The sequence below is a fragment of the Aspergillus sclerotioniger genome (assembly GCF_003184525.1).
Source record: "Aspergillus sclerotioniger CBS 115572 chromosome Unknown BO94scaffold_25, whole genome shotgun sequence".
In the NCBI taxonomy this organism is placed as follows: domain Eukaryota; kingdom Fungi; phylum Ascomycota; class Eurotiomycetes; order Eurotiales; family Aspergillaceae; genus Aspergillus; species Aspergillus sclerotioniger.
Window position 1 is genome coordinate 184,210 of NW_020291015.1, and position 24,277 is coordinate 208,486.

At 34.0% G+C, this 24,277-nt stretch overlaps 4 protein-coding genes across 4 annotated transcripts; 2 read left to right on the forward strand and 2 right to left on the reverse strand.

The window, feature by feature from the left end:
• Positions 1-453: 453 nt before the first annotated feature.
• Positions 454-1,769, reverse strand: BO94DRAFT_537846 (40S ribosomal protein uS5). The gene is made up of 3 exons (XM_025612364.1): positions 1,666-1,769; positions 1,241-1,498; positions 454-1,173 (listed from the first exon to the last, which is right to left on the reverse strand). Exons 1-3 carry the CDS (start codon positions 1,753-1,755, stop codon positions 916-918), a joined length of 606 nt encoding a protein of 201 aa, XP_025464579.1. The 5' UTR covers positions 1,756-1,769; the 3' UTR covers positions 454-915.
• A 487-nt stretch (positions 1,770-2,256) lies between these two features.
• On the forward strand, positions 2,257-3,470 carry BO94DRAFT_537848 (Mpv17/PMP22 family protein). Its single transcript, XM_025612365.1, has 5 exons — positions 2,257-2,432; positions 2,492-2,546; positions 2,663-2,768; positions 2,896-3,201; positions 3,254-3,470. Exons 1-5 carry the CDS (start codon positions 2,422-2,424, stop codon positions 3,295-3,297), a joined length of 522 nt encoding a protein of 173 aa, XP_025464580.1. The 5' UTR covers positions 2,257-2,421; the 3' UTR covers positions 3,298-3,470.
• A 377-nt stretch (positions 3,471-3,847) lies between these two features.
• BO94DRAFT_522541 (eukaryotic translation initiation factor 4E) lies at positions 3,848-5,398 on the forward strand. The gene is made up of 3 exons (XM_025610187.1): positions 3,848-4,360; positions 4,423-4,494; positions 4,557-5,398. Exons 1-3 carry the CDS (start codon positions 4,157-4,159, stop codon positions 5,022-5,024), a joined length of 744 nt encoding a protein of 247 aa, XP_025464581.1. The 5' UTR covers positions 3,848-4,156; the 3' UTR covers positions 5,025-5,398.
• Positions 5,399-5,788: 390 nt separating this feature from the next.
• Positions 5,789-7,718, reverse strand: BO94DRAFT_548868 (uncharacterized protein; the record flags this gene model as incomplete). The annotated part of the gene is made up of 3 exons (XM_025613423.1): positions 5,789-6,535; positions 6,705-6,803; positions 7,707-7,718. 3 exons carry the CDS (start codon positions 7,716-7,718, stop codon positions 5,789-5,791), a joined length of 858 nt encoding a protein of 285 aa, XP_025464582.1.
• Positions 7,719-24,277: the final 16,559 nt, after the last annotated feature.

The window sequence follows — 24,277 nt, forward strand, 5'->3', positions numbered from 1 at the left end:
CCGTGGCTTCCTCATTCCATAGTTACTATTGTAGGATAGTATATATAGCCGAGAAACATCCCGCCCAGCCGACCGCCACATTGCCGTTTCCGGTGGTGTCAGCAAAGGGACGGAGTACAGTGAGACATCAACTCATTCCCGAGTCTTTCCAGAAATTAAGATCAAATTAGTGTACTCCGTGCTTTATATTGGATTGGTTGGCTCGGTTCCAAGTTGATCGTGGCACGTAAGCAGAACGATTCCCATCATCTCATTGGAGTTTTAACAGCAGGGAGGAAGAGGTTGTTAGCCCCACATATCGCAAACTGACCTCGTCCTGTTCAGCAATTCAGGGGACAACGGCTCGAATCATTAGTGGATGCTTGGGCGGGCGAGATAAGCTCTGGTAATGATTATGCGGATTGCGGAGTCCTGTGTGGGTTGTGGAACACAATCCAAGCGCAATTCTCCACTATCTACACTGTTCGATGAATTGAAGAAGTCAACGGCTGTTCTCGCCTACGTCATATCAGGGCCTCTTCTGGGGATGAAATGGCATGCGGAGGGAGCAATCGCTGTGGGTGAGTTCAATGAGCCCTTAACATAAATGTGGATCTACTACAGGGCCTGGCCCTTCTTACAGAATCGGGTCCAGACAGGTGCTCCGGCAATATCCAGCGCGGGTGTCTGTGCCTTTGTGCAGCTTACGTACCGTCACTTGTCGGGTGGAGACCTTCGATCGACTCCATGTGGTTTCCCTTGTTCAATGTTCCCGTAATCATTACATCCATGGATACCGTAAATAGCGTAGCATAGCGCGAAAGTCAAGATTTGCTGGTACTGCCGATCCTACAACCAAAGAGACTTTTGAAACCCGTAGGAAAATAGTTCGATTCAAAAACAATCATGCAAGTTTATTCCCATCACAGCACTACCCTAGTACTTCTTGCCCTGGCGCAGGACATCACCGAACTCCTCCAGAGGGCTGCGGATGAGCTTAGTCTCCTTCCAGAGGTTGGGGGTGAGGAAGCCGTAGGTGTTGACAACGGCAAGGAAGGTAGCCTTGAGGGTGTTCTCGAGGGTCTTGGTGGAACCGGAAGAGCAGGTGTAGGCGTCCTGGACACCGGCAAGCTGGAGCAGACGCTTGACAGCGGGAGAGGCAACGAGACCGGTACCACGGGGAGCGGGGATAAGCTATCACCGTGTTAGCAAATTGATTCGTAGAATGCGAAGCCGGAATTCGAGACGAGTTGCGACATACTCTGACGGAGACGGAACCACACTTGGCGCTCTGCTTGACGGGCAGAGAGTGAGGCTCACCAAGGTTGGTACCCCAGTAACCTCTACGGACGGGGAGAACGCTGAGCTTGGCGATGATGATGGCGGCGCGGATAGCAGTAGCGACTTCCTTGGAGGTCTTGATACCGAGACCGATGTGACCCTCGGAGTCACCGATGACAACGACGGCCTTGAAGCGGGTACGCTGACCGGCACGGGTCTGCTTCTGGACGGGTTTGATCTAGATTTGCAACCGTCAGCACCTGCCATTTGCATATCCTCTCTACCTCATGTCTTCAATTCCGATCCACGTATCAATTCCACCCGCGCTTCCATTTTCCCCATCACTTGCGCACAACCGTAGATCTTCCTTGTCGACATGGCGGTATTCAAGCGTTCGTTCCGTACCTTCATGACCTCATCCTTCAGCTTAGGGAGGAAGAAGTCCACGATCTGGTACTCCTTCACGGGCAGGGAGTGCAGGTAGATCTGCTCCATGCTGGTGATCTTGCCAGCCTTGACGAGACGGCCGAGCTTGGTGACGGGCTGCCATTCCTTCTCCTGCTCCTTGGCGCCGCCGCGACGACCACGACGACCACGGCCACGGCCACGGTCACCACCACGGTCACCGCGAGAACCGAATCCTCCACGTCCACGGGGAGCGTCAGCCATGTTGGAAATATATGGCGATTGAGAAAGTCGGGGGGGAGAGGTATCGGACGGGAGGTGTCGCTGGAGGGGTTGTCGACGTCGAGGTTGACTTTCTTCTCGCTATCCACAACTGTTTTGGCAGCATGGGAAATTTCGCGGCCGGGTGCGCTAAGCGAGCCCGCAGCCCTGTGCCCTAAGCCGCTCTCCCAATTAGGTAACCCGATCGGGACCCCATCCAGACCATCATGTGACGGGTGGGCTACCCCATTGGTAGCTGTGCTCTCCAATAGCTGGCCGGCGTGGCGCTGATTTGTCGCGGGTTTGCTTTGTTTTTACCCTGGGGGGAGGGGGGGATTGACGCTGTTGCTCTTATCGGCGATCTGGGGCCTGGCTACCTACGTACTTGTATCATAGCTTCCAGGACAACTTCTTCCTTCCCCACCATCAGGTCAATTAGATCATTTCGACTTTCTTCCTGTTTTCTTCCCGGTTTCTACCGCTCCGTAGTCGACAATGCTGCGGTGGTATGTCCATGTCTGCTCCGGTGGTCATATTCCCCGTCCTGTCGCTGATCCAGAAACAGGTACCAGACGAAGTTGGCCAAGCAGCCCATCCTGACGGCCAGTCTGACGAGCGCTGTAAGCACCCCCATCGTGGTTCCTGTTTGATATATTATGAAGCTTCTATCTTGGCTTCTCATCACTCATGTCCTCTCTGATGGTCAACTCTTGAAGCTAACTTTGATCTGAACCAGGTGTTGTTCGGTAGTGGAGATGTTCTAGCCCAACAACTTGTTGATCGCAAAGGATTTGATAAGCATGACATTGCTAGAACGGGACGCATGGCCCTTTACGGAGGAGGTGAGTGAACTAATATGTGATATCCTTCTCGAAGCTATCAAATCTTTGGCTCACAACACATCCTCGCCCCCTCAATCGCTCCAAAAGGTCTTCCCACATAGGACATGGTCTAGCTAACATATGACAGCGATCTTCGGCCCGGCTGCCACTGCCTGGTACGGTATCCTCCAACGTCACGTCGTCCTGAAGAGCACCAAGACCACCCTCGTTGCCCGTGTCGTCGCCGATCAATGTCTCTTTACCCCGGCCCATCTTACTTGTTTCTTGTCTTCCATGGCTATAATGGAAGGCACCGATCCAATCGAGAAGTGGCGCAATGGCTTTGTGCCTAGCTACAAGGCCAACCTCACGATTTGGCCTCTCGTGCAGGGTGTCAACTTCGCCATCGTGCCACTCGAGTACCGTGTGCTTGTTGTCAACCTAGTCGCCCTGGGTAAGTGACTATTTCCCATGGAGGTTTTCTTCAATCCGGCTGACACCACTAGGCTGGAATTGCTTGTTGAGCTTGATTAGCAGCGGCGAGAATTGATTTGTTTGAGGCTGCCATATAGGTGAGTATTTTGGTCGTAAAATCGCCTTTCCGGGTTGCCTCAGTTGTCCATGTTGGGTATGTTCTCCGGGGTTCTAGATATCGCCCGATCTAATTGTTCATTCTTTATGGATTATTATACCTCTTTTTTTTTCTTTTTTTTTTTTGGTGCGTCATGTACATATATATTTTCTATATTGGCAGAGTTTACAAGTGCACATGCTCGGAGTATTTTGGCGGGATAGTTCTGGGGTGTTGTTAATTCGATCAAGCCCTCCAATTAGAGACTCGTGGGGAAGATCAGATGATCTGTGCCAGTGGATGAAATCGTGGTCGTTGGTGAGACCACCACACCCATGACCATATAAGAGTGATGTCGAGAAAGAAATGATGCCATTCCCCGGGCCGACAGAACCTCCCAGTACCCAGTTAGATAGATTAGGGCTGGGGTTGGGCAGCGGCGGCCTATGAGAGGTCTGGAAAGCGGCGTGGCCCAAAAGGGTAAGGTTTCACCGTATTGGCAATTGCGGCCATCTCCAAACCATCAAAACTTCATGTTGTGAATTTCCGTCGTCTCCTCAAGATCGCCTCCAACACGAACCCTAGCCGTGATTCTGCCTGGAGCAGACGACCCAAGTTTGCGTGGACCCTTTGCGCCATCCTCCGCTCCTACTTTAAAGCCCCTCACCACGGAGCTGCTCCTTCCTCCGACAACCTCTCCCTCCGACACAAAATTTGCCATCCGCTATTTTGTCTCTTCCCCTCCGACCACCGCTCACCCTTCCGTTACTACAATCTTGCCGCTGCACCCTCAACATTACCTTTCGCCCCCGCTTGATTTCGATATCAAACAATCATAATGGCCGCTGTTGCAGAGAACGGCCACGCGCCCGTGGCTGATGAGAACGCCGCCCCCGTTGCTGCCGCCGTTGAACAGAAGGAACAGACCGAGAAGACGAATGGAGACTCCGTCACAGTATTCCACGACGCTGAAAACTTCAACGTGAAGCATCCCTTGATGCACGAGTGGACTCTTTGGTTTACCAAGCCTCCCAGCGGCAAGGTATGGATATTCGCCGAATTGCTGAGCGCTTTATCAGGCAACTGACCTTCCCCGCGCAATAGGGCGACAACTGGAACGATTTGCTCAAGGAGGTCGTGACATTCAACTCCGTTGAAGAGTTCTGGGGAATCTACGTATGCTTCTACCTTCCGGTCCCCTGATAAATCATTCCCCGGCTGACCGGTGCTATCTCCAGAACAACATCTCGCCCACATCGGAGTTGGGCCTCAAAGCAGACTACCACCTTTTCAAGAAGGGTGTCCGCCCTGAATGGGAAGACCCACAAAACAAGCACGGAGGCAAATGGTCATATTCGTTCAAGGACAAGCGCTCTGTGCCGATCGACGATCTGTGGTTGCACGCTCAACTTGCGGCCATTGGCGAGACTCTTGAAAACGATGGTGACCACGAAGTTATGGGTGTCGTTGTGAATGTCCGCAAGGGTTTCTACCGTGTCGGTTTGTGGACGCGGACTGTTGGCAAGAGCATCTCCGGAGACAAGACCAACCGTACACCTGCACAAGGCAAGGAAATCCTCGAATCCATTGGTCGGCGTTTTAAGGAAGTCCTTCGTCTCAAGGAGGCTGATGCTGTTGAGTTCTCGGGTCACACGGACAGTGCACACAGTGGCAGTACGAGAGCCAAGGCTAAGTACACCGTCTAAAGCACAAAACTTGCTATGCGCGTTCCATTTACGAGGTATTCATTGCGGATTTGCTTCTTTGCTACGGAATAATGGAAAGGCTTTGTGATGATGGGTGGTAACGAATGAGAAAGGGCTCGAGTTCGACTTGCTGGCATTTGCAGTCATCGTGATGAGCATGTATCTTTTCCTCAGTACGTATTTCTGACGAGGTTTATACCATATTTCATCGAGTTATAGTTTTACGCCCTTAGCGGGCCGAAAAAAAGCGAAAAACTGTCAAACATCTTCCGTCACTCCATGTCTAGATATGTGTCATGTCGTTTATTGCGTTCCCTCTGACTCTGCCTCTTGCGGTGGCTATGGTCATACATCTGGGGTGTTCCCCGGCGGGCTATACTTGAATGGCGTAGTCCTACTGTAAGCGGGTGACTCATGGCGGTTGGAGCTTTCGATGTCTTCCGTGACTCAGACGGGGATGAGTATGCTGTTCACTAATGCTGTAATCTACATGGGTGAATCATGATCTGTTTCCGAAGTCCTCGAGTCCTCCAGCGTCTAAGGCATGGCGTAGGGCCGGAGCGAATGCCAGCCCTGTAGCCCAGACGTCACCACTTTGACTCACTTGGTCTATTAATATCTGGCTGTGACTATTTAGGCGCTTCGGATGCACATATGGATGATTCGTCGTGAGAGTCATACTGTCCGGGGCTTCCTATATAAGGCTGAAGCCTCTCCCCCTTCCCTTCTCCCTTTTCCTTTTGAATGTATTCCTTCTTATCTTCCTATGTGTGCTCCTTGTGCTTGTTCTTGTTCTTGTTCTTGTTCTTGTCCTTGTCCTTGTCCTTGTCCTTGTCCTTGTCCTTGTCCTTGTCCTTGTCCTTGTCCTTGTCCTTGTCCTTGTCCTTGTCCTTGTCCTTGTCCTTGTCCTTGTCCTTGTCCTTGTCCTTGTCCTTGTCCTTGTCCTTGTCCTGTTTGTCCTTGTCCTTGTCCTTGTCCTTGTCCTTGTCCTTGTCCTTGTCCTTGTCCTTGTCCTTGTCCTTGTCCTTGTCCTTGTCCTTGTCCTTGTCCTTGTCCTTGTCCTTGTCCTTGTCCTTGTCCTTGTCCTTGTCCTTGTCCTTGTCCTTGTCCTTGTCCTTGTCCTTGTCCTTGTCCTTGTCCTTGTCCTTGTCCTTGTCCTTGTCCTTGTCCTTGTCCTTGTCCTTGTCCTTGTCCTTGTCCTTGTCCTTGTCCTTGTCCTTGTCCTTGTCCTTGTCCTTGTCCTTGTCCTTGTCCTTGTCCTTGTCCTTGTCCTTGTCCTTGTCCTTGTCCTTGTCCTTGTCCTTGTCCTTGTCCTTGTCCTTGTCCTTGTCCTTGTCCTTGTCCTTGTCCTTGTCCTTGTCCTTGTCCTTGTCCTTGTCCTTGTCCTTGTCCTTGTCCTTGTCCTTGTCCTTGTCCTTGTCCTTGTCCTTGTCCTTGTCCTTGTCCTTGTCCTCACATTGAATAAATATCAGGTGGTTAACATTGAATTCAATAGTATGAAAAATATATTTCTATTATAAAAATTACTTGCTAACCAAAAATTACTTGCTAACCTATGTCAGGGCTAATAATTCAGCTTCTATAATAAATAAAGTCACTGTTTTTTTACTTCTTTACTAGCTAATTAATAGGGCCGTTATAAAGCTTGCAAATATATATCTCAGTACTTTTTTTGTTTACATTGTCTGCAAACACGGCGTTGCTAGTTATTAAAAAAATCAGTGGGTCAAATTCATTGATTTCTAAATTGAATTTTTGATTGAACTTTTCATTAAATTTCTAATGATTTATTTAGTTAATTTAATTAGTTTAAATAAATTCACTAAATTCATCAAATTTTTAATCAATTTTACCAGAATATTTAATACATAAAAAATATGATCTGTATAAATAGAAAATTAGTTAATTCACTGTATATTAATGTTTTGGTGAAGGGTTTTGTAAAAATTCACTGAGTAATTAATTTAATGTAATAATATCAAGTCTTATAATAATACCTGGATACAGTACTGAACTGACTTTTTATTAGTAAAATTAAATTTAATCAGGTAAAGCAGTGAATTTAATGTTCTTAATTTTTTCTGACATAAATGAGGTCTTTAGCAGTTCCTGATTAATCAAATTAAATTAATAAGCAATTTTTTCAATATATAAGATTTATGAAATCCATAATTTTTAATTTTTCCGGTCTCGAATCATATAAATATTTAAGAATTTTAAACATTTATCTAGATCCTTTATTCAAAATTTTAATAATAATTCATCTTTAAATTTTTTGGATTTTTCAGTGTTTTTTGAATAAAATATAATAATTATATCATTAACTAAAATTACTAAAATCATAAAATCATTGGTAAAAATACAAGGGTCTTCATTCACTGGTTTTAAATCTAGTTTTTTTTCAGAAATTCACTGATTATTTATTACTAAAGAAAGGGTGATTGAAGAAGACCATATAAAGTCTTAAGTAATTTTAATACCCTATTCTTTGTTAAAAAACCAGGTAGAAAAAATATATAAATCATATCTTGAATTAAATTATTCAAGAATACATTCACTGTATCTAATTATTATATTTCAAGATCAAAAGCAGCAATCAAGGCATATAGAAGTCATAAAATACAAGATATTAAGGTTAAAGCCCTAGTTTCTTTCTAATTTAGGGCTTGAAGATCGTCTCACACACAAATTCATGCTTTAAAACTGTCAAACCCTAGGATCGCTTTCCTGTCCCGGTTAGCTTAGCTTCACTGGTGTACGTACCGTCGAACTAGGTCAAGAAGGTATCAGGCTGATAACTATCTAAGAATAACTGGTCTTGGACAAGAAAAGAGAAGTAAGGCTGAATAGTGCTGTGTAGCTATTCATAAGTAAGTATAGATAAGTATTATTACTAAGCTTTTTAAACATATGATTACTTAAAGACAGTAGTATTAAGTATGAGGAACAGAACTAGCTAAGTACATGAAAGAGTGTCCTTCTATATCCTATCCTTTGTATACTAAGTCATATATCTTCCTATATACTGTAGACTATATACCATATACCTGTTCATATACCATCCCATATACCCATGGTCATGTTATGCGTAGCCATTCTGGGCGTCGGTTACTTAAACCGGGATTCTACTCGATAAGAGCTGCTGATTGTCCGAGCGTTGCCTCGTCGGCGCCTTCTGCCTAACGAGTCCGCCTTGCTAGTAGCTTAACTAGCAGGGGTCTGTAACAAAAACCAGATAAATTAGTGTTTCAATTAAATTTGTATATAAGAACCCATTCTAATAATAAAATTTAATGATTTTTAGCTTACTAAATTAGAACTGAAGTCCATATTTACATATTTTACAACTGTTGATATTCAATTTTGACAGTATTCAAGAATTTGACTGAAAAACGACATTTTTGCATTTCTGACCAGTTGACTAGTAAAGAATAATTAAAAATTTTTAATATCAGGATTTTGTTCAATAATTCAGTTGAAAAATATGAAAGAGTAAATAAAAATGAATTTGTTATTTTTTAATGATTTTATATTATTTACAAAGCAAAATTTCTTGCTGATTTTAATAAACTAAAATTAGGTGGTTCAGATTAATTTCTTTTTTCAATAATTAACAGTAAATATTCATGATAAAGATCAAATTTTGAATTATTAATTAAGATATTCAGCAGTATAAAAACAGATATAATTAATTAATTATCTAAAATTTGATCAGTTTGATCAGTTTAATCAGTTTGATCATTATTAATTTTAGTAATTCATTTATTTTAACCAGTAAAAATACAGATTGCTAAAATTATTTCTAGTATTTAAATATTTCTAGTGAAATATTAATATGGACTTTATCACTGAATTACTAGAAAATAAGAAAAGTATAAATATTTTAATTATTACAGATTAACTAATTAAGAAGATAATACTAGCAGTTATAAAGAAAATCATAGCTGAGACCCTAGTTTTAACAATAATAAATAATTATATAAGATAATATTATATATCTAGAATAATTATCTCGAACTGAGAAATACAATTTATAAACTAAATATAGATATATTTATATAAACTTCTAAATATTAAAAAACAGCTCTTGACAGCTTACTATTTTTAAATTAATAAAATAACTAAGAGAATAAATAATATAGTAAAAATATATCTTCAGACTTATATCTAACATAGTTAAAATAATTAAAGCCAGTTTTTTTATTATTAAATTTATTATTAGCTTATAGATCTTTATATCTACCGGAATATCTCTATTCTTCTTAAGTTATAAGTATAAGTTAATTCTCTTTAATTTAACGGAAGATTAGTCTGTCTTATATAATAAGATTTTTAAAAGTCCGGTGTAAGTAGGAGAGATTATTATCTATATTATAGAAGAAGCTAATGACTGGGCTAGAGTATCCTCAATATATATTTAATAAGTAGAAAAATAGATAAATAAATTATAGTTTTCTATACTTAAGTACTGAATAGATAATATAATATAGTTAAATCTGAAACATCAAAATCAACTGGCTAAATAAGAAACTAGACTGGAAGAATACTAAATATAAGATTATTAAAGTATTAAAAACTTATTTCGTCTGTCTGGATATTTTAACTAGTATTTATAATATATTTTATATTAATTTACTCTATTCTGCTGTAATAGACTAGTTTTTATCTTAATAAAGAAATAATTAGTAACTGCTAGTAATTCATGTTAATAAGAAAGATAAATATATAATAAAAGCTATTCTGGATGAAGTATGATATTTAAGAAAGAAAGAATAGAAATTCTACTATGAAGTTAAATAAATAGACTAGATTTAAAATATTTAAAAACTAGTTAAAGCTTTTTAAGATACTACTGTTATATATAACTGGAAAATTTAGTAGAAACTGTAATTAGAATTAAAATATTTTCAGAGAAATTAAAAAACATTTCATTCTTAATTATAAAAAAAATAATAGCTAATATTATACTCTGAAGAATAATCACGGGTGTTAATCTTGAAGAATAACAGCATAATTAGAAATAAAAAAAAGAAGAAAAATGATAAAAGAAATCCCAGACCATGCCTATTTTGAAAGATAATAAATTGAGAAACTAGAAGTATATATTTATTCTGATCATTAGTATATTTTTCTATGTATCTATACAGTATACTGTTACAGACCCCTGCTAGTTACACTACTAGCGAGGCGGACTCGTCAGGCAGAAAGCACCGAGAAGGTAATGGTCAGACAGACAGCAACTCTTATCGAGTAGAATCCTGATTTGAGTAACACCCGGAATGACCACGCGTCACGTGATCATCTACCATTGGATCTATCATTAGAAGTATATCTAAGGTATACTAGGAACCTTAGACCATGATTAGATCAATTATCAATCTACCTTAGATGGTATATGATATGGTATGCGAAGGATAGGATATATAAGGACACTCTTTTATATACTTAGTTCTGTTCTTCATGCTCAATATACTGCCTTTAAGTAACCATATGCTTGAAAGCTTAGTAACAATACTTATCCATACTGACTTACGGATAGCTGCGCGGCACTATTCAGCCTTACTTCTCTTCTCTTGTCTAAGACCAGTTATTCCTAGATAATCATCAGCCTGATACCTCCTTAATTCAGTTCAAAGGTACGTATAACAGTGAAGCTAAGCTAACAGGAACAGGAAAGCGATTCTAGGGATTAACATATTGAGCACTAGTCAGCACGAGTGTTACTAGTGATAACCATCCATTATGTTAATAGTTTTAAACTCATCGCACATCCCGCAGCAACAGGGCCCAATAATACAAGAACTAATGGATATGGTTAGTTAGTTATAAGAAAGCATCACTGCCTTAGAATAATGGAACCAGTTACTTGAAGATCGCTTAGTAATTAAGTCTATCAAAGTCTAACTACTGAAACTGTTTAACAGTAACTGAGCGAAGCTCAGGGCTTTCTTAACCCAATTGGACTTATATCTTAACATGAACAGAGAGAAGCTCAGAAATAAGGTTAACAAGATTCTTTTCACGTCCACCTACCTAACTGAAATAATGTTTAATTAATTTAAGCTATATATCTGCAAATATTAAGAAAAGTTGGTAAATAATCAGAATAATAATATTAAATAAATCTTTACTAGTTATGCCAGATTCAAGCAACATCTTAAACAAATATTCAGAGATATTAATATAGCATATAATACTGAGTAAAAGTTATAGTAATTCAGATAGACTAGATTAATATTTAAGTATATTTCTAAGTTTTTACAGGTTATTAGTTATCTGGATTAGGACGACAACGCCTATATTACATGATTTGAAGAAAGTCTCAAGATAGAGATCTAAGAGAAATTTATTTAATAAAAATAACTAAATATATTGTTACAGATAATCACAGCAATAGTTAAGATTAATAATAAATTATACAAATATAATACAAAATAAAAAGAGAGCTGATAGACTAGCAGGTCTGCACCTTGATAAAATAACTAATCAGGTTATTAAGCTAACAATAAGAGGTCGGCATAACCTAAGAACTTGAGATATGAAGATCTCTACAGATTAAAATCAATAAAGCTAGATGTAACACAGCATTAGACTTAACAGAACCAAGTATCTAAGGAGAAACTTGAACAGTATAAAAAGGACTACTTATACTTCAGCTGTAGTAAAGCAGATCATTAATCAAAAAACTGCTAGCAGAAACAGTAACAGTCTTAAAAGTAGTTAAAAGCTACGCACGAAGATTAAGATAGAAGAGTCTATAATATTACTGCTATTCAGTATAAAGTTTAAATAGAATCTATAACATGGATACCAGATAGCAAGAAGTTATATATTATTCAGTACGGATATGTCAAACCCTAGGATCGCTTCCCCTTGTTCCTGTTAGCTTAGCTCTTCACTGGTATACGTACCGTCGAACTTAGTCGAGGTAGTGTCAGGCTGACGACTATCTAAGAATAACTGGTCTTGAACTAAAGAAAGAGAAGTAAGGCTGAATAGTGCTGTGTAGCTATCCATAAGTGAGTACAGACAAGTATTATTATTAAGCTTATCCAAACATATGGTTACTTAAAGACAGTGTTATTAAGCATGAAGAATAGAACTAGCTAAATATATGAAAAATATTCTTATATTCTATTCTCCGTATACTATTTCATATATTATTCAGGGTAGATTAGGGATTGATCTAATCATAGTCCTGGATTCCAATATATCTTATATATATCTTTGATAGTAGATCTGATGGTAGATAATCATGTGACACAATGCTACTCCGGACATTACTCAGACCGGGATTCTACTTGATAAGAGTTACTGGTCGTCCAAGACTTGCCTTGTTATCACTTTCTGCCTAACAAGTCCGCTCTGCTAGTAACCTGGCTAGCAGGGGTCTGTAACATCACCCCCCCTCCTTCAAGGTTTCTTATTCTTAAAAAACATAAAGATGCATATTCTTCCTGCGTGTCAGTTAAGTCCCTCAGTCTTGTTTTTCCCATGATAGACCAACATGTCTCGCTGTCATGCTAATCATGATCGGGTGAAGAAGCACATTCACTAGTCTAACAAGATTTATAAGAATAGTTATATTATCAAGAGTTTCTATAAACACTGCTTCCTGAAAGATATTCCTTATATCATAGATTTAAAGAATCAAAATTGTGCTGCTTGTACTCGTCATGGTTAGAAGTATGAAAAATAATTTCTATAATAATAAAGAGTAGAATAAGTTAAAATAAAATTAATCAGATATATAAAAGAAACTTGCTGAAGCCCTGGTTAAACAGGCCCGCATTTCTGCCAAGATAGCTCGCCTGTTTAAATAACAACAGTTCTTAAAGGATCATGGTGAGCGGATGTTAAATCACAACTTGAATATATTAAAGCAGTTAGATGAGAAGGATCTTCCAAGCACTGAGGACCTCCGGGAGCTAGAGCACCTAGCTAACAAGCATAACACTGCTCAACTTGCCGCTGTGTCAGACAACTCTAGCCTGACTTAGTTAATTAGTTTCCCTTCCTTCTAGGCGAACTTTAACCTGTCTATTAATAGTATTACTCCATAAGCTGGTAACAGCCTATCAAATTCTTAATAAATTCCCACATATTTTCTAAGGTATCATATTCTTTCTATTTTATTAAGTAATATAATCTACCGCTAATCTTTTTATAGTTTAAGATTCTTTTAACTCCATATTCTTATTCAGTATTGTTATCAATCTCCATATTTTCTGCGATTTTAGCATTCTTTAGTACAGGTTCTAATAATAAGATATAAGATACTGAGTAAATTTTACTCATTGACTTTAGTAGCCTTAACTTATAATTAACTAGCCTCTTCTTATTTTCAATAATAAATAATCTTAGCTTATGATAATCAAGCTTCTGGCTTAATTACTTTGTTTTAATATTCCTGCAGAGTAGAAACACTTTCTTTTTTCTTTTTAAGTTAAGTTTCTTTTTATATTAATAATCATAATAAATCTTATTTTATAGATTTATAAACTCAATATCTTAAGATAACTGAGTATGTATGTTACCCATGAATATAATAATATTTTTAGTTATATTAATAACTAGTTATTTTCTTAATAGTGTTTTCAGAAATCTTGGGTAATAACTGTAATTAGTGTAAAATTAGTAAGACTCTGATTATTAAGTGACTAGTATTGTTATATAAGAACTATACTATTAGTAATAAGTTTGCTTAATTATCTTACTAGTAATTAATATAATATTTTAAATATTATTTAATTATCTGGTTAATCCTTTCCGTTTGTCCATTTGTCTGCGGGTAATAAGCTATTATTATTTATTCTTTAATTCTTATAAGATCTGTGAGTAACTTCTAGAACTTTAAGATAAATAGCTTATCTTTATTTAATATAATATATTTTAGCATCCTGTGGTTTGCAACAATATTTCTAAAAAACAGTTCTACTATCTGTATTACTGTTATTATTATCTTACTTAATATAAGATAGATATATTTAGTAAGATAATTAATAATAATTATAATAATATTAAATCCTTCTGATTTAGATAGCAGATTAATAAAATTAATTATTATCTATTTCTATAATTATTATAGCGCCTTCTGTACTTATATTTATCCATAAGATTAATATTTTATAGACTTATTCTTGATATATGTTTTATATTATCTAATATAATCATATACTTTCTGTCTAAGGTTTGGAATATAGTAATTTCTCATGATTAGTTTTGTAGTCTTTTTAATTCTTAAGTAATCCTTAAATAATTTATTATAATATTTAGCCATAATTTCTATCTTTATAACAGTGGATACAAAGATTAATCTATGAAAGTAGATCAGTTTATCTTTATTAATAATAATCTTATTCAGTGAGCCCTTACTCATTTCTTAAAGTATCTTATCTTCTTTAATAATATTAGCTAATTATCTGGTTAGGTTACTGTCAATTTCCAATATTACTGCTAAATTAGCTTTATTATAACTAATCAACCTGTCTGCATTTTGCTTCAAGATAACTGATTTAATAGCTTTTTCATCTATTTTATAGTCTGGCCTGCGGCTTAATATATCTATATATCTGTTTTCTATTTTCTTATAGTATACGATATGAAAATCATATTATAATAAAATATTAACCTATCTTATCTATCTTCTGGTCAATTCTTTAATTATTATAAAGTAGGTTAAGTTCTTATAGTCTATTTTTATAATAACAGTGTGTTTTACTCTTTTAAGATAGATCCTTCACTGCTTGAATATTACTATAATAGCCAATAATTTCTTATTATAAATATTATAGTTCAGTTTCACTTAAACCAACTTTCTTAAGTAAAATATAATTAGTCTAGGTTTTTTATCTTCTCCTGATTATATTATATATATTCTAACAGTATAATTCAATATATTAGTCTTGATAATAGTTTCTCTTTCTGGATTGTGCTGTACAAGTATTAATAATATAGTTAGTTACTATTTAATATCTTTAAAGGCGTGCTGTTATGGTTCTTTTTACTTATAGTTCTTTAACTTCTTTATAAGCTCGAAGAGTGGTGTTATATAGATAATGTATTCATCTATAAATTATTAATAATAATTAACTAATCTGATAAACTATTATAGTTCTTTCAGATTCTTAGGTTGGGGCTAGTCTTGTATAACTTATACTTTAGCTTGCTTAATATAAACTCTCTTTATAGATATCCAGTATTTCAGAAACTCTGTTTTCTGTATATAAAATTCATATTTCTTTAGCTTATATTATAACTAATATAAGTATAATTTATACAAAACTAGTCTTATATACCTGACATATTCTTCCTTGATTTTTAAGAAGATTAATATATTGTCTAGATAGGTAATTATAAATCTGTCAAGATATTCTTCTAAGACTTTATTAATATATTACTAAAATAATACTGATGCGTTGATAAGCCTAAATAGTATAATCAAGTATTTAAAGTATCTATATTTTATTCTGAATATGGTCTTCTATTTTTTATCTTCTATAATATATATCTAATAATATATATTTATAATATTAAGCTTAATAAATTACTTTATTTCTTATATCTTATCTTGGATTTCTGAAATCAAAGATAACAGGTATTAATCCTTGATTATGATAACATTAAATAACTAATATGTCAAACCCTAGGATCGCTTCTCCCTGTTCCTGTTAGCTTAGCTCCCGTTCCAATACGTACCTTCGAACTGAATCGAGGTAAGTCAGACTGATGACTATCTAAAGATGACTGGTCCTGAACAAGAGAAGAGAAGTAAGGCCAGATAGTGCCGTGCAGCTATCTGTAAGTAAGTACAGATAAGTGTTGTTACTAAGCTTTATCAAAATATATGGTTACTTAAAGATAATTAGATTAAGCATGAAGAACAGAACTAGCTAAGTATATGAAAGAGTGTTCTTATATCCTATCCTTTGTTATAGCGTCACCATGATATGTTATACCATTGATATGTTATTTTATATTACTGCCATATTCTGTCATAGCACTGATATATTATAGTATGTTGGTAACATACCGCGTGGTCACGTGCTATAGTGCTGCTCCGGTCATTGGTTACTCAGATCAGGATTCTACTCGATAAGAGTCCTTGCTATTCTGGACGTGGCCTTCTGCTTAATGAGTCTGCCTCACTAGTTCATTCAGCTAGCAGGGGTCTGTAACACCACTCCCCCTCTTTCAAGATTTCTTGTCCCCAAGGAACATAAATCTGCAGCGCCTCCCTTTTAAGATAAGTGTCTGGTGTTTCCCCAAAACTTCATTCAGATCATTAACCATGTTGTCCAGTTCTTCGGTTTATAAGAAAAGCCTGTATCAGCAGATCAAGAATAAGGGTTTTCTTACAGTCTTCCCTTGCGAGCGTTGCATTCGCCTTTACAAAGTATGCATCAAATCTGAAAATTCTGATTACTGTAATAAATATATTAAAATAAATAGTATCCGTTATAAAATGCCTGATTCTTCCTTCTCTGATACTGAGTGGAAGCGTTTAGTCAGGGCTCAAAACTCTATCAAAGAAGAGAAGAAAGTCATTCTTATAAAACTTCTTCAATTATAGAAACAAAAGCAGTTACTGTAAAAACAAGCTGGTGATTTCATAGCTCGTGATATAAAGAAAATTAAGGAGCTGGAGGAGCTCGAGAAACAAGAGTAAAAGAAGCATGAGGCGCAAGTAGAACTGCATGATTAAAGAGCTGCAATATCTGAGACTGAGGCTAGTATTGTCACGGATGGTAATATTGAACTAGCTGCTATATCTAAGCTTAATCTTAGTTTATCCTAACTAGTTGGCTCTCCTTCTTTCTGGGCAAATTTCAACTTGCCTATTAATAGTACTGTTCCACAAGCTGGTGACAGCTTGTCAAATTCTTAATAGGTTTCCATATGTTTTTTAAGATATTATATTCTTCTTATTTTACCAGATATTATAACCTGCTACTAATCTTCTTATAGTCTAAGATTCTTTTAACTTTATATTCTTTCTCTATATTATCATCGATCTCCACATTTTCTGCGATTCTAGCGTCCTTTAGTACAGGTTCTAATAATAAGATATAAAACACTAGATGAATTTTGCTCATCAATTTTGGCAATCTCAACTTGTAGTTGACCAGTCTTTTCTTATCTTTAATAATAAATAGTCCTAGCTTGTAATAGTCAAGCTTCTGATTTAGTTATTTTATCTTGATATTTCTGCGGAGTAGAAACACTTTCTTCTCTCTTTTTAGATCAGGTTTCTTTCTGTATTTATAATTATAGTATATTTTACTATATAAGTTTATAAACCTAATATCTCAGAATAACTATATATACATGTTTCTCATAAACATGACAATATCCTCAGCTATATTAATAACTAGTTACTTTCTTAATAGCGTTTCCAGAAACCTGGAGTAATAACTGTAATTAGCATAAAATAATAAGACTCTAATAATTAAGTAACTAGTATTATTATATAAGAATTGTGCCATTAGTAATAGATTTATTTAATTATTCTGCTAATAGTTCACGTAATGTCTCAAGTATTATTTAATTATTTAATTAATCCTTTTTATTTGTTTATTTATTTGCAGGTAGTAAGCTGTTATTATTTATTCTTTAATTCTTATAAGATCTGTGAGTGATCTCTAGAACTTTAAGATAAATAACTTGTTTTAGTCTAATATAATATACTTTAACATTCCATGATATGTAACAATATTTCTTAAAAATAATTCTGCTATCTGTATTATTATTATTATTATTTTATTTGATATAAGATAAATATATTTAATAAGATAATCAGTAATGACTATAATAGTGTTAAATCCCTCTAATTCCAGTAATAAACTAATAAAGTTAATTATTATCTATTTCCATGACTGCTATAGCGCCTCTTGTACTTATATTTATCTGTAGGATTAGTATCTTACAGGCTTATCTCTAATATAAGTCTTATATTATCTAATATAATTATATACTTTCTATCTAAGATTCAGGACATAGTAATTCCTCATGATTAATTTAGTAATCTTCTCAATTTTTAGATAATTCTTGAATAATTTATCATAATATCTAGCCATAATCTCTATCCTTATTACAGTTAGTATAAAGATTAACCTATAAAAGTATATTAGTTTATCTTTATTAATAATAATCTTATCTGGTAAGTCTCTGCTCATTTTCTAGAGTATTTTATCTTTTTTAATAACTTTAACTAATTATCTAGTTAGGTCACTGCTTATTTTTAACATTATTACTAAGTTAGTCTTGTTATAACTGATCAATCTATCTGTATTTTGCTTCAAGATGGCTGGTTTAATAACTTTCTTATCTAATTTATAGTCTAGTCTACGGCTCAGTATGTTTACATGTTTATTTTCTGCTTTTTTATAGTATATAATTCTGAAGTTATATTATAACAGAATCTCAGCCCATCTTGCCTGTCTTCAGATCAATTCTTTAATTATTATGAAGTAGGTCAAGTTCTTATGGTCTATCTTTATAATAACAGTATACTTTGCTTCTTTAAGATAGATTCTCTATTACTTGAATATTATTATAATAGCCAGCAATTCCTTATCATGGATGTTGTAGTTGAGTTCTACTTGAACCAACTTTCTTAAATAAGATATAATCAGTCTTAGCTTTTTATCTTCTCCGGGTTGTGTCATACGCATATTAATAGTATAATTTAATATATTAATTTCAATGATTATTTCTTTCTCTAGATTATGCTGTACAAGTACCAGTGACATAGTAAGTTGTTGTTTAATATCTTTAAACGCGCTCTGCTATGGTTCTTTCTACTGATACTTCTTTGATTTCTTTATAAGCTTAAAGAGTAGTATTATATAGATAATATATCCATCTATAAATTATTAATAATAATTAACTAATCTAATAAACTGCTGTAATTCTTTCAGACTCTTAGATTAAGGCTAATCCTGTATGACTTATACTTTAGCTCGCTTAATATAGACTCTTTCTGTGGATATCTAGTATTCTAGAAACTCTGTTTTCTGTATATAGAATTTATACTTTTTTAGCTTATATTATAACTAATATAGATATAGTTTATACAGAATTAATCTTATATACTTAATACATTCTTTCTTAATCTTTGGAAAGATTAATATGTTATCTAGATAAGTAATTACAAATTTATTAAGATATTCTTTCAAAACCTTGTTAATATATTACTGAAATAATACTAGTATGTTAGTAAGTCCAAATAGTATAATCAAGTATTTAAAATATCTGTATTTTATTTTAAACATAGTCTTTTATTCTTTATCTTCTATGATATGTATATGATAATATATATTTATAATATTAAGCTTAATAAACCACTTTATTCCTTATATCTTGTCTTAAATATCTGAAATTAAAGATAATAGATATTAATTCTTAATTATAATAGTATTTAATAATTAATAATCCACATATAGCTATAAACTATTATCTTTTTTCAGTATAAATAAGACTCCATATCTTGCTGGTGATTTTAAAGGCCTAATATTATCTTTTACCAGTTAACTATTAATATATTCTTATAATATCTGAGATTTCTTCTTAGATATTAGGTAAATCTTTCTATATATTAGTGACTTTCTTTTCTCTATAAGAATAATATAGTCATGCTTTCTGTACTGAGATAATTCAGATTACTTTAACTGTTTAAACAAGTCCTCAAATCTTTTATATTATAATAAAATATATATATTACTTTTAATCATAGCTAGAAGTTTCTATAAATCTTCTAGTCTCTGGACAGTTATCTTGATCTTTATATTAATAGTATTAATACTGTATTTTCAGTACTTGTCTGTTATTATTAATACTTATTCTAATAATTCCATAAGCTAATCTCTCTATAATGGCTTGGTTACTGCTATTACTTATATAACTATACTTAAGGTATTATTTTTCTCTAAGTTACTTCTAATACCTGGCATATTAGGCTTTTATAATGATCTCAACCTTCCTATAAGTTACTTAGTCCTTGCTTCAGCTCTTTACTAAGTAGTAGACCGTACAGATCCAGACCCCATATCTGGTTCTTGCTGGTGTCGTCTTGGATAATTATAATTCATGAACTAGAGACTCTCAGTCTTCTAATCTATTTATAGATTATGATTCTTAAGCTATAGAATCTCTAACATAATATTATATTGTTCTAAAGATATCACGTTGAAGTCTATATATTTATAGTAATCCTTTATAGTTATAGATATAGTTCCTAACTTGATTATTAACACAAGAGTTTCTAAATTCTCTCTGTTCAGTCCTGTAATTGATTTAGATTCTGTTTTTTATTATCTAAGTATTTTAAGCTGTTATATAAATCACGGGTTCATGAAGTTTTCTGTTATTCCTGAGTTTATCAGTACTTAAGCTAATTAATCTAATATAACTGCTTAAATCTTCAGGTATGGTCCTGATTCAGTAGCCACTAATTACTGTTCTGGCTAGTTAGGTTCTGACTGTCTTAGATATATTCTTAAAAACCTTGAGTCTTTTATCTTTACTATATAGTATATCATACACTAATCATTAAAATATGTTAGCTAATATATTAATCTATAATAAGAATATCTTTAGTATTCTTTGCATGCGCAATCAAAGGTAAAATATAAACAGTAACTTATCTTAGCCTTAACTACTTCCAGTACCTTAGGTTGGTAGTTAGTAATATACTTCCAATTATAATATATTAAGTATATATTTATATAGCATATAAGCTAAGAAAGTTCATCATATCTCTAATAATTCTTACTTTCTTTGAAATGAATATACAGATATGATTTATCATATCAAGGTTCTATTCCTGCAACGTGTACCTTCTGGCTAATCTTTAATAACTGATAATAGTAATCTATATTGTCTCGTCCATATGTTAAACAAACTTTTAGATAACAAGAATATCTTTATAAATATTGTTTTTAAGTCTTATTTCATGATTTCCAATATCTTAAATCTCAATATGGGCAATACTGTATAATCTTCTTAAGCTTTAGACAGAATCATGCTAGATTCTCTAAGATCTTTTTCAAGATATAGTCTAATCAATAAGTAACATCTTTCTGGTTGTTCTTCTAATTCTCTTTATCCTTATCTTACTATATTAGACAGGATTCACTAATTTCTGATAGGGGTTTTTCCAGAGTATTAAGTATCTTGTTAAGTCTCTTCTTACTAGATTCAAGGCCTTTAAGCTGAATACTGTACTCTTTATTTAATAGATCAAATTTATTCTAAATTATACTGGGATAATCACTCCTTAAAACTGGCTTATAACTGTTATTATTAACTTCTATAGTCCAAGCTAATAATACAGACAATCATTAATCCTTTTATTAACTTAGTGGTGCTGTTAGCTTATCTATAGTAGCCTGTTATCTTAACTGATCACGGTACATCTTGTTCTCTGACAGCTAACCATGTTAAATAATATATAACTTCTTGTTACCTGATATCCGCGTTGTAGATTCTGTCCAAACTTCGTACTAAATAATGATAATATTATAGACTTCTCTGCCTTGATCTTTATATATAGCTTTTAACTGCTTTTAAGACTGTTACTGTTTTTAACTATAGTTCTTTAACTAGTGACCTGCTTTACTATAGTTAAAGTATAAGTAATCCTTCTTATACTGTTCAAGTTCCTTCTTAAATATTCTATTCTATTGAGTCTGATACTGTACTATATCTAGCTTTATTAATTTTAGTCTATAAAAATCTTTATATTCTAAACTTCTAGATTATACTAATCTTCTATTATTAGCTTAGTAATCTGATTAATTATTTTATCAAGATATAGACTTACTGGTCTATTAGCTCTCTCTTTATTTTATATTATATTTATATAACTTATTATCAATCTTGACTATTATTTTAATTATTTATAATAATGTGTTTAGTTATTTTTACTAGATGAGTTTCTCTTAGATCCCTATCTTGAGCCTTTCTTTAAATTATATAATATAGGCATTATCATTCTAGTCCAGATAATTAATGACTTATAAAAACTTGAAAGTATACTTAAATACTAATCTAGTTTATTTAAGTTATTATAACTTTTATTTAATATTATATACTATATTAATATCTCTAAATATCTATTTAAGATATTATTAATCTGATATAACTGATGAAGATTCACTTTATATCATTATTCTGATTATTTACTGATTTTTCTTAATATTTGTAAATATATAGCTTAAATTAATTAAATATATTTTAATTAAATAGATAAATATAAAAGAAATCTTATTAACCTTGTTTCTGAGCTTTTCTCTATTCATGCTAAGGTATAAGTCTAACTGGATTAAGAAAGTCCTGAGCTTTGCTTGATTACTGTTAAATGATTCTAATAGTCAGATCTTAACAGATTTGACTATTAAACAATCTTTAAGTAACTGGTTCTATTGTTTTAAGATAGTGATGCTTTCTTATAACTAACTAACCATATTCATCAGTTTTTATATTATTAGGCCCTGTTACTGTAGGGCGTGCAATAAGTTTAAAGTAGTCAACATAATGAATAGTTATGTTACGGACCCCTGCTAGCTGAACGACTAGTGAGGCGGACACGTTAGGCAGAAGGCTACGTCCGGACGGATGAGAACTCTTATCAAGTAGAATCCTGATCTGAGTAACCAATACCCGGAGCCGTCACACAGCACGTGACCACGATGGGCATGTCACTGACAAGCTATAACATGTCAGTGCTATAACAAGATATAGCAGCGATATAAAATAACATATCAAGTAGCATGACATGTTATGGCGATGCTATAACAAAGAATAAGATATAAGAATACTTTTTCATATACTTAGCTAGTTCTATTCTTCATGCTTAATATAATCGTCTTTAAGTAATCATATGTTTGGAAGCTTAATAACAATACTTATCCATATTTACTTACAGATAGCTGCGCGGTACTATCTAGCCTTACTTCTTTTTTCTTATTCAGGACCAGTCATCTTTAGATAATTATTAATCTCACACTATCTTGATTCAGTTCAAAGATATATATACCAGTGAAGCTAAGCTAACAGGAACAGGAAGAAACAATCCTAAGATTTAATACATTAAATACCAGTCAGCACGAGTGTTATCCAGTAATAATCATTCATTATATTAACTACTTCAAATTTATTATACACCCCGCAGCAGGGTCCCACAACACAGAAACTAATAGATATAATTAGTCAGCTACAAGAAAGCATCACCGCCTTAGAACAATAGAATCAGTTACTTGAAGATTATTTAATAGTTAAGTCTGTTAAGATCCAACTATTAGAACCATTTAACAGTAACTGAGCAAAGCTCAGGGCTTTCTTGACTCAGTTAGACTTATATCTCAGCATGAATAAAGAAAAGCTTAAAAATAAGATTAATAAGATTCTTTTTATATCTATCTATCTGATTAAAACAGTATTTGATTAGTTTAAACCATATATCTACAAGTATTAAGAAAAGTTAGTAAATAACCAGAATAACGATACCAAGTAAATCTTTACTAGTTATACAAGATTTAAGCAGCATCTTAAATAAATATTTAGAGATATTAATATAGTATATAATATTAAATAAAGATTATAGAAATTTAAATAGACTAGATTAATATTTAAATATGCTTCCAAGTTTTTACAGATTATTAATTACTTAGATTGGAATGATAATACTTATATCATATACTTTAAAAAAGGACTCAAGATAGAGATTTAGAAAAACCTTATTTAATAAGAATAATTAAATATATTGCTACAGATGATTGAAGCAATAGTCAAGATTAATAATAAGTTATATAAATATAATACAAAATAAAGAAAGAATTAATAGACCAGCAGGTCTACATCTTAATAAAACAGCCAATCAGGTTACCGAGCTAATAATAAAAAGTCAGCACAACCTAGAAGCTTGAAATACAAAGATCCTTATAAACTAAAACCAATGGAGCTAGATGCAGCACAGCATCAGACTCAACAGAGTAAAGTATCCAAGGAGGAACTTGAACGGTGCAAAAAAGACTACTTGTGCTTTAGCTATAGCAAGACAGATTATCAATCAAAAAACTACAATCAGAAACAGTAACAGCCTTAAAAACAGTTAAAAGCTATATATAAAGATTAAGACAGAGAAGCCTATAATATTATCACTATTCAGCCTGAAGTTTAGACAGAATCTGTAACACAGATATCAGATAATAAGAAGCTACATACTATTCAGTATAGATGAATATTAGAGAACA

Bases quoted from the DNA above. Each gene is read 5' to 3' on its own strand.
- BO94DRAFT_537846 (XM_025612364.1), bottom strand. From the start codon at position 1,755: ATGGAGCAGATCTACCTGCACTCCCTGCCCGTGAAGGAGTACCAGATC. The intron at 1,499-1,665 runs GTACGGAACGAA...TTGCAAATCTAG, and splicing joins TGAAGGATGAGGTCATGAAG to ATCAAACCCGTCCAGAAGCA. The intron at 1,174-1,240 runs GTATGTCGCAAC...ACACGGTGATAG, and splicing joins GTGGTTCCGTCTCCGTCAGA to CTTATCCCCGCTCCCCGTGG.
- BO94DRAFT_537848 (XM_025612365.1), top strand. The intron at 2,547-2,662 runs GTAAGCACCCCC...GATCTGAACCAG, and splicing joins CGGCCAGTCTGACGAGCGCT to GTGTTGTTCGGTAGTGGAGA. The intron at 2,769-2,895 runs GTGAGTGAACTA...AACATATGACAG, and splicing joins CATGGCCCTTTACGGAGGAG to CGATCTTCGGCCCGGCTGCC.
- BO94DRAFT_522541 (XM_025610187.1), top strand. From the start codon at position 4,157: ATGGCCGCTGTTGCAGAGAACGGCCACGCGCCCGTGGCTGATGAGAAC. The intron at 4,361-4,422 runs GTATGGATATTC...CCCGCGCAATAG, and splicing joins CCAAGCCTCCCAGCGGCAAG to GGCGACAACTGGAACGATTT. The intron at 4,495-4,556 runs GTATGCTTCTAC...TGCTATCTCCAG, and splicing joins AAGAGTTCTGGGGAATCTAC to AACAACATCTCGCCCACATC.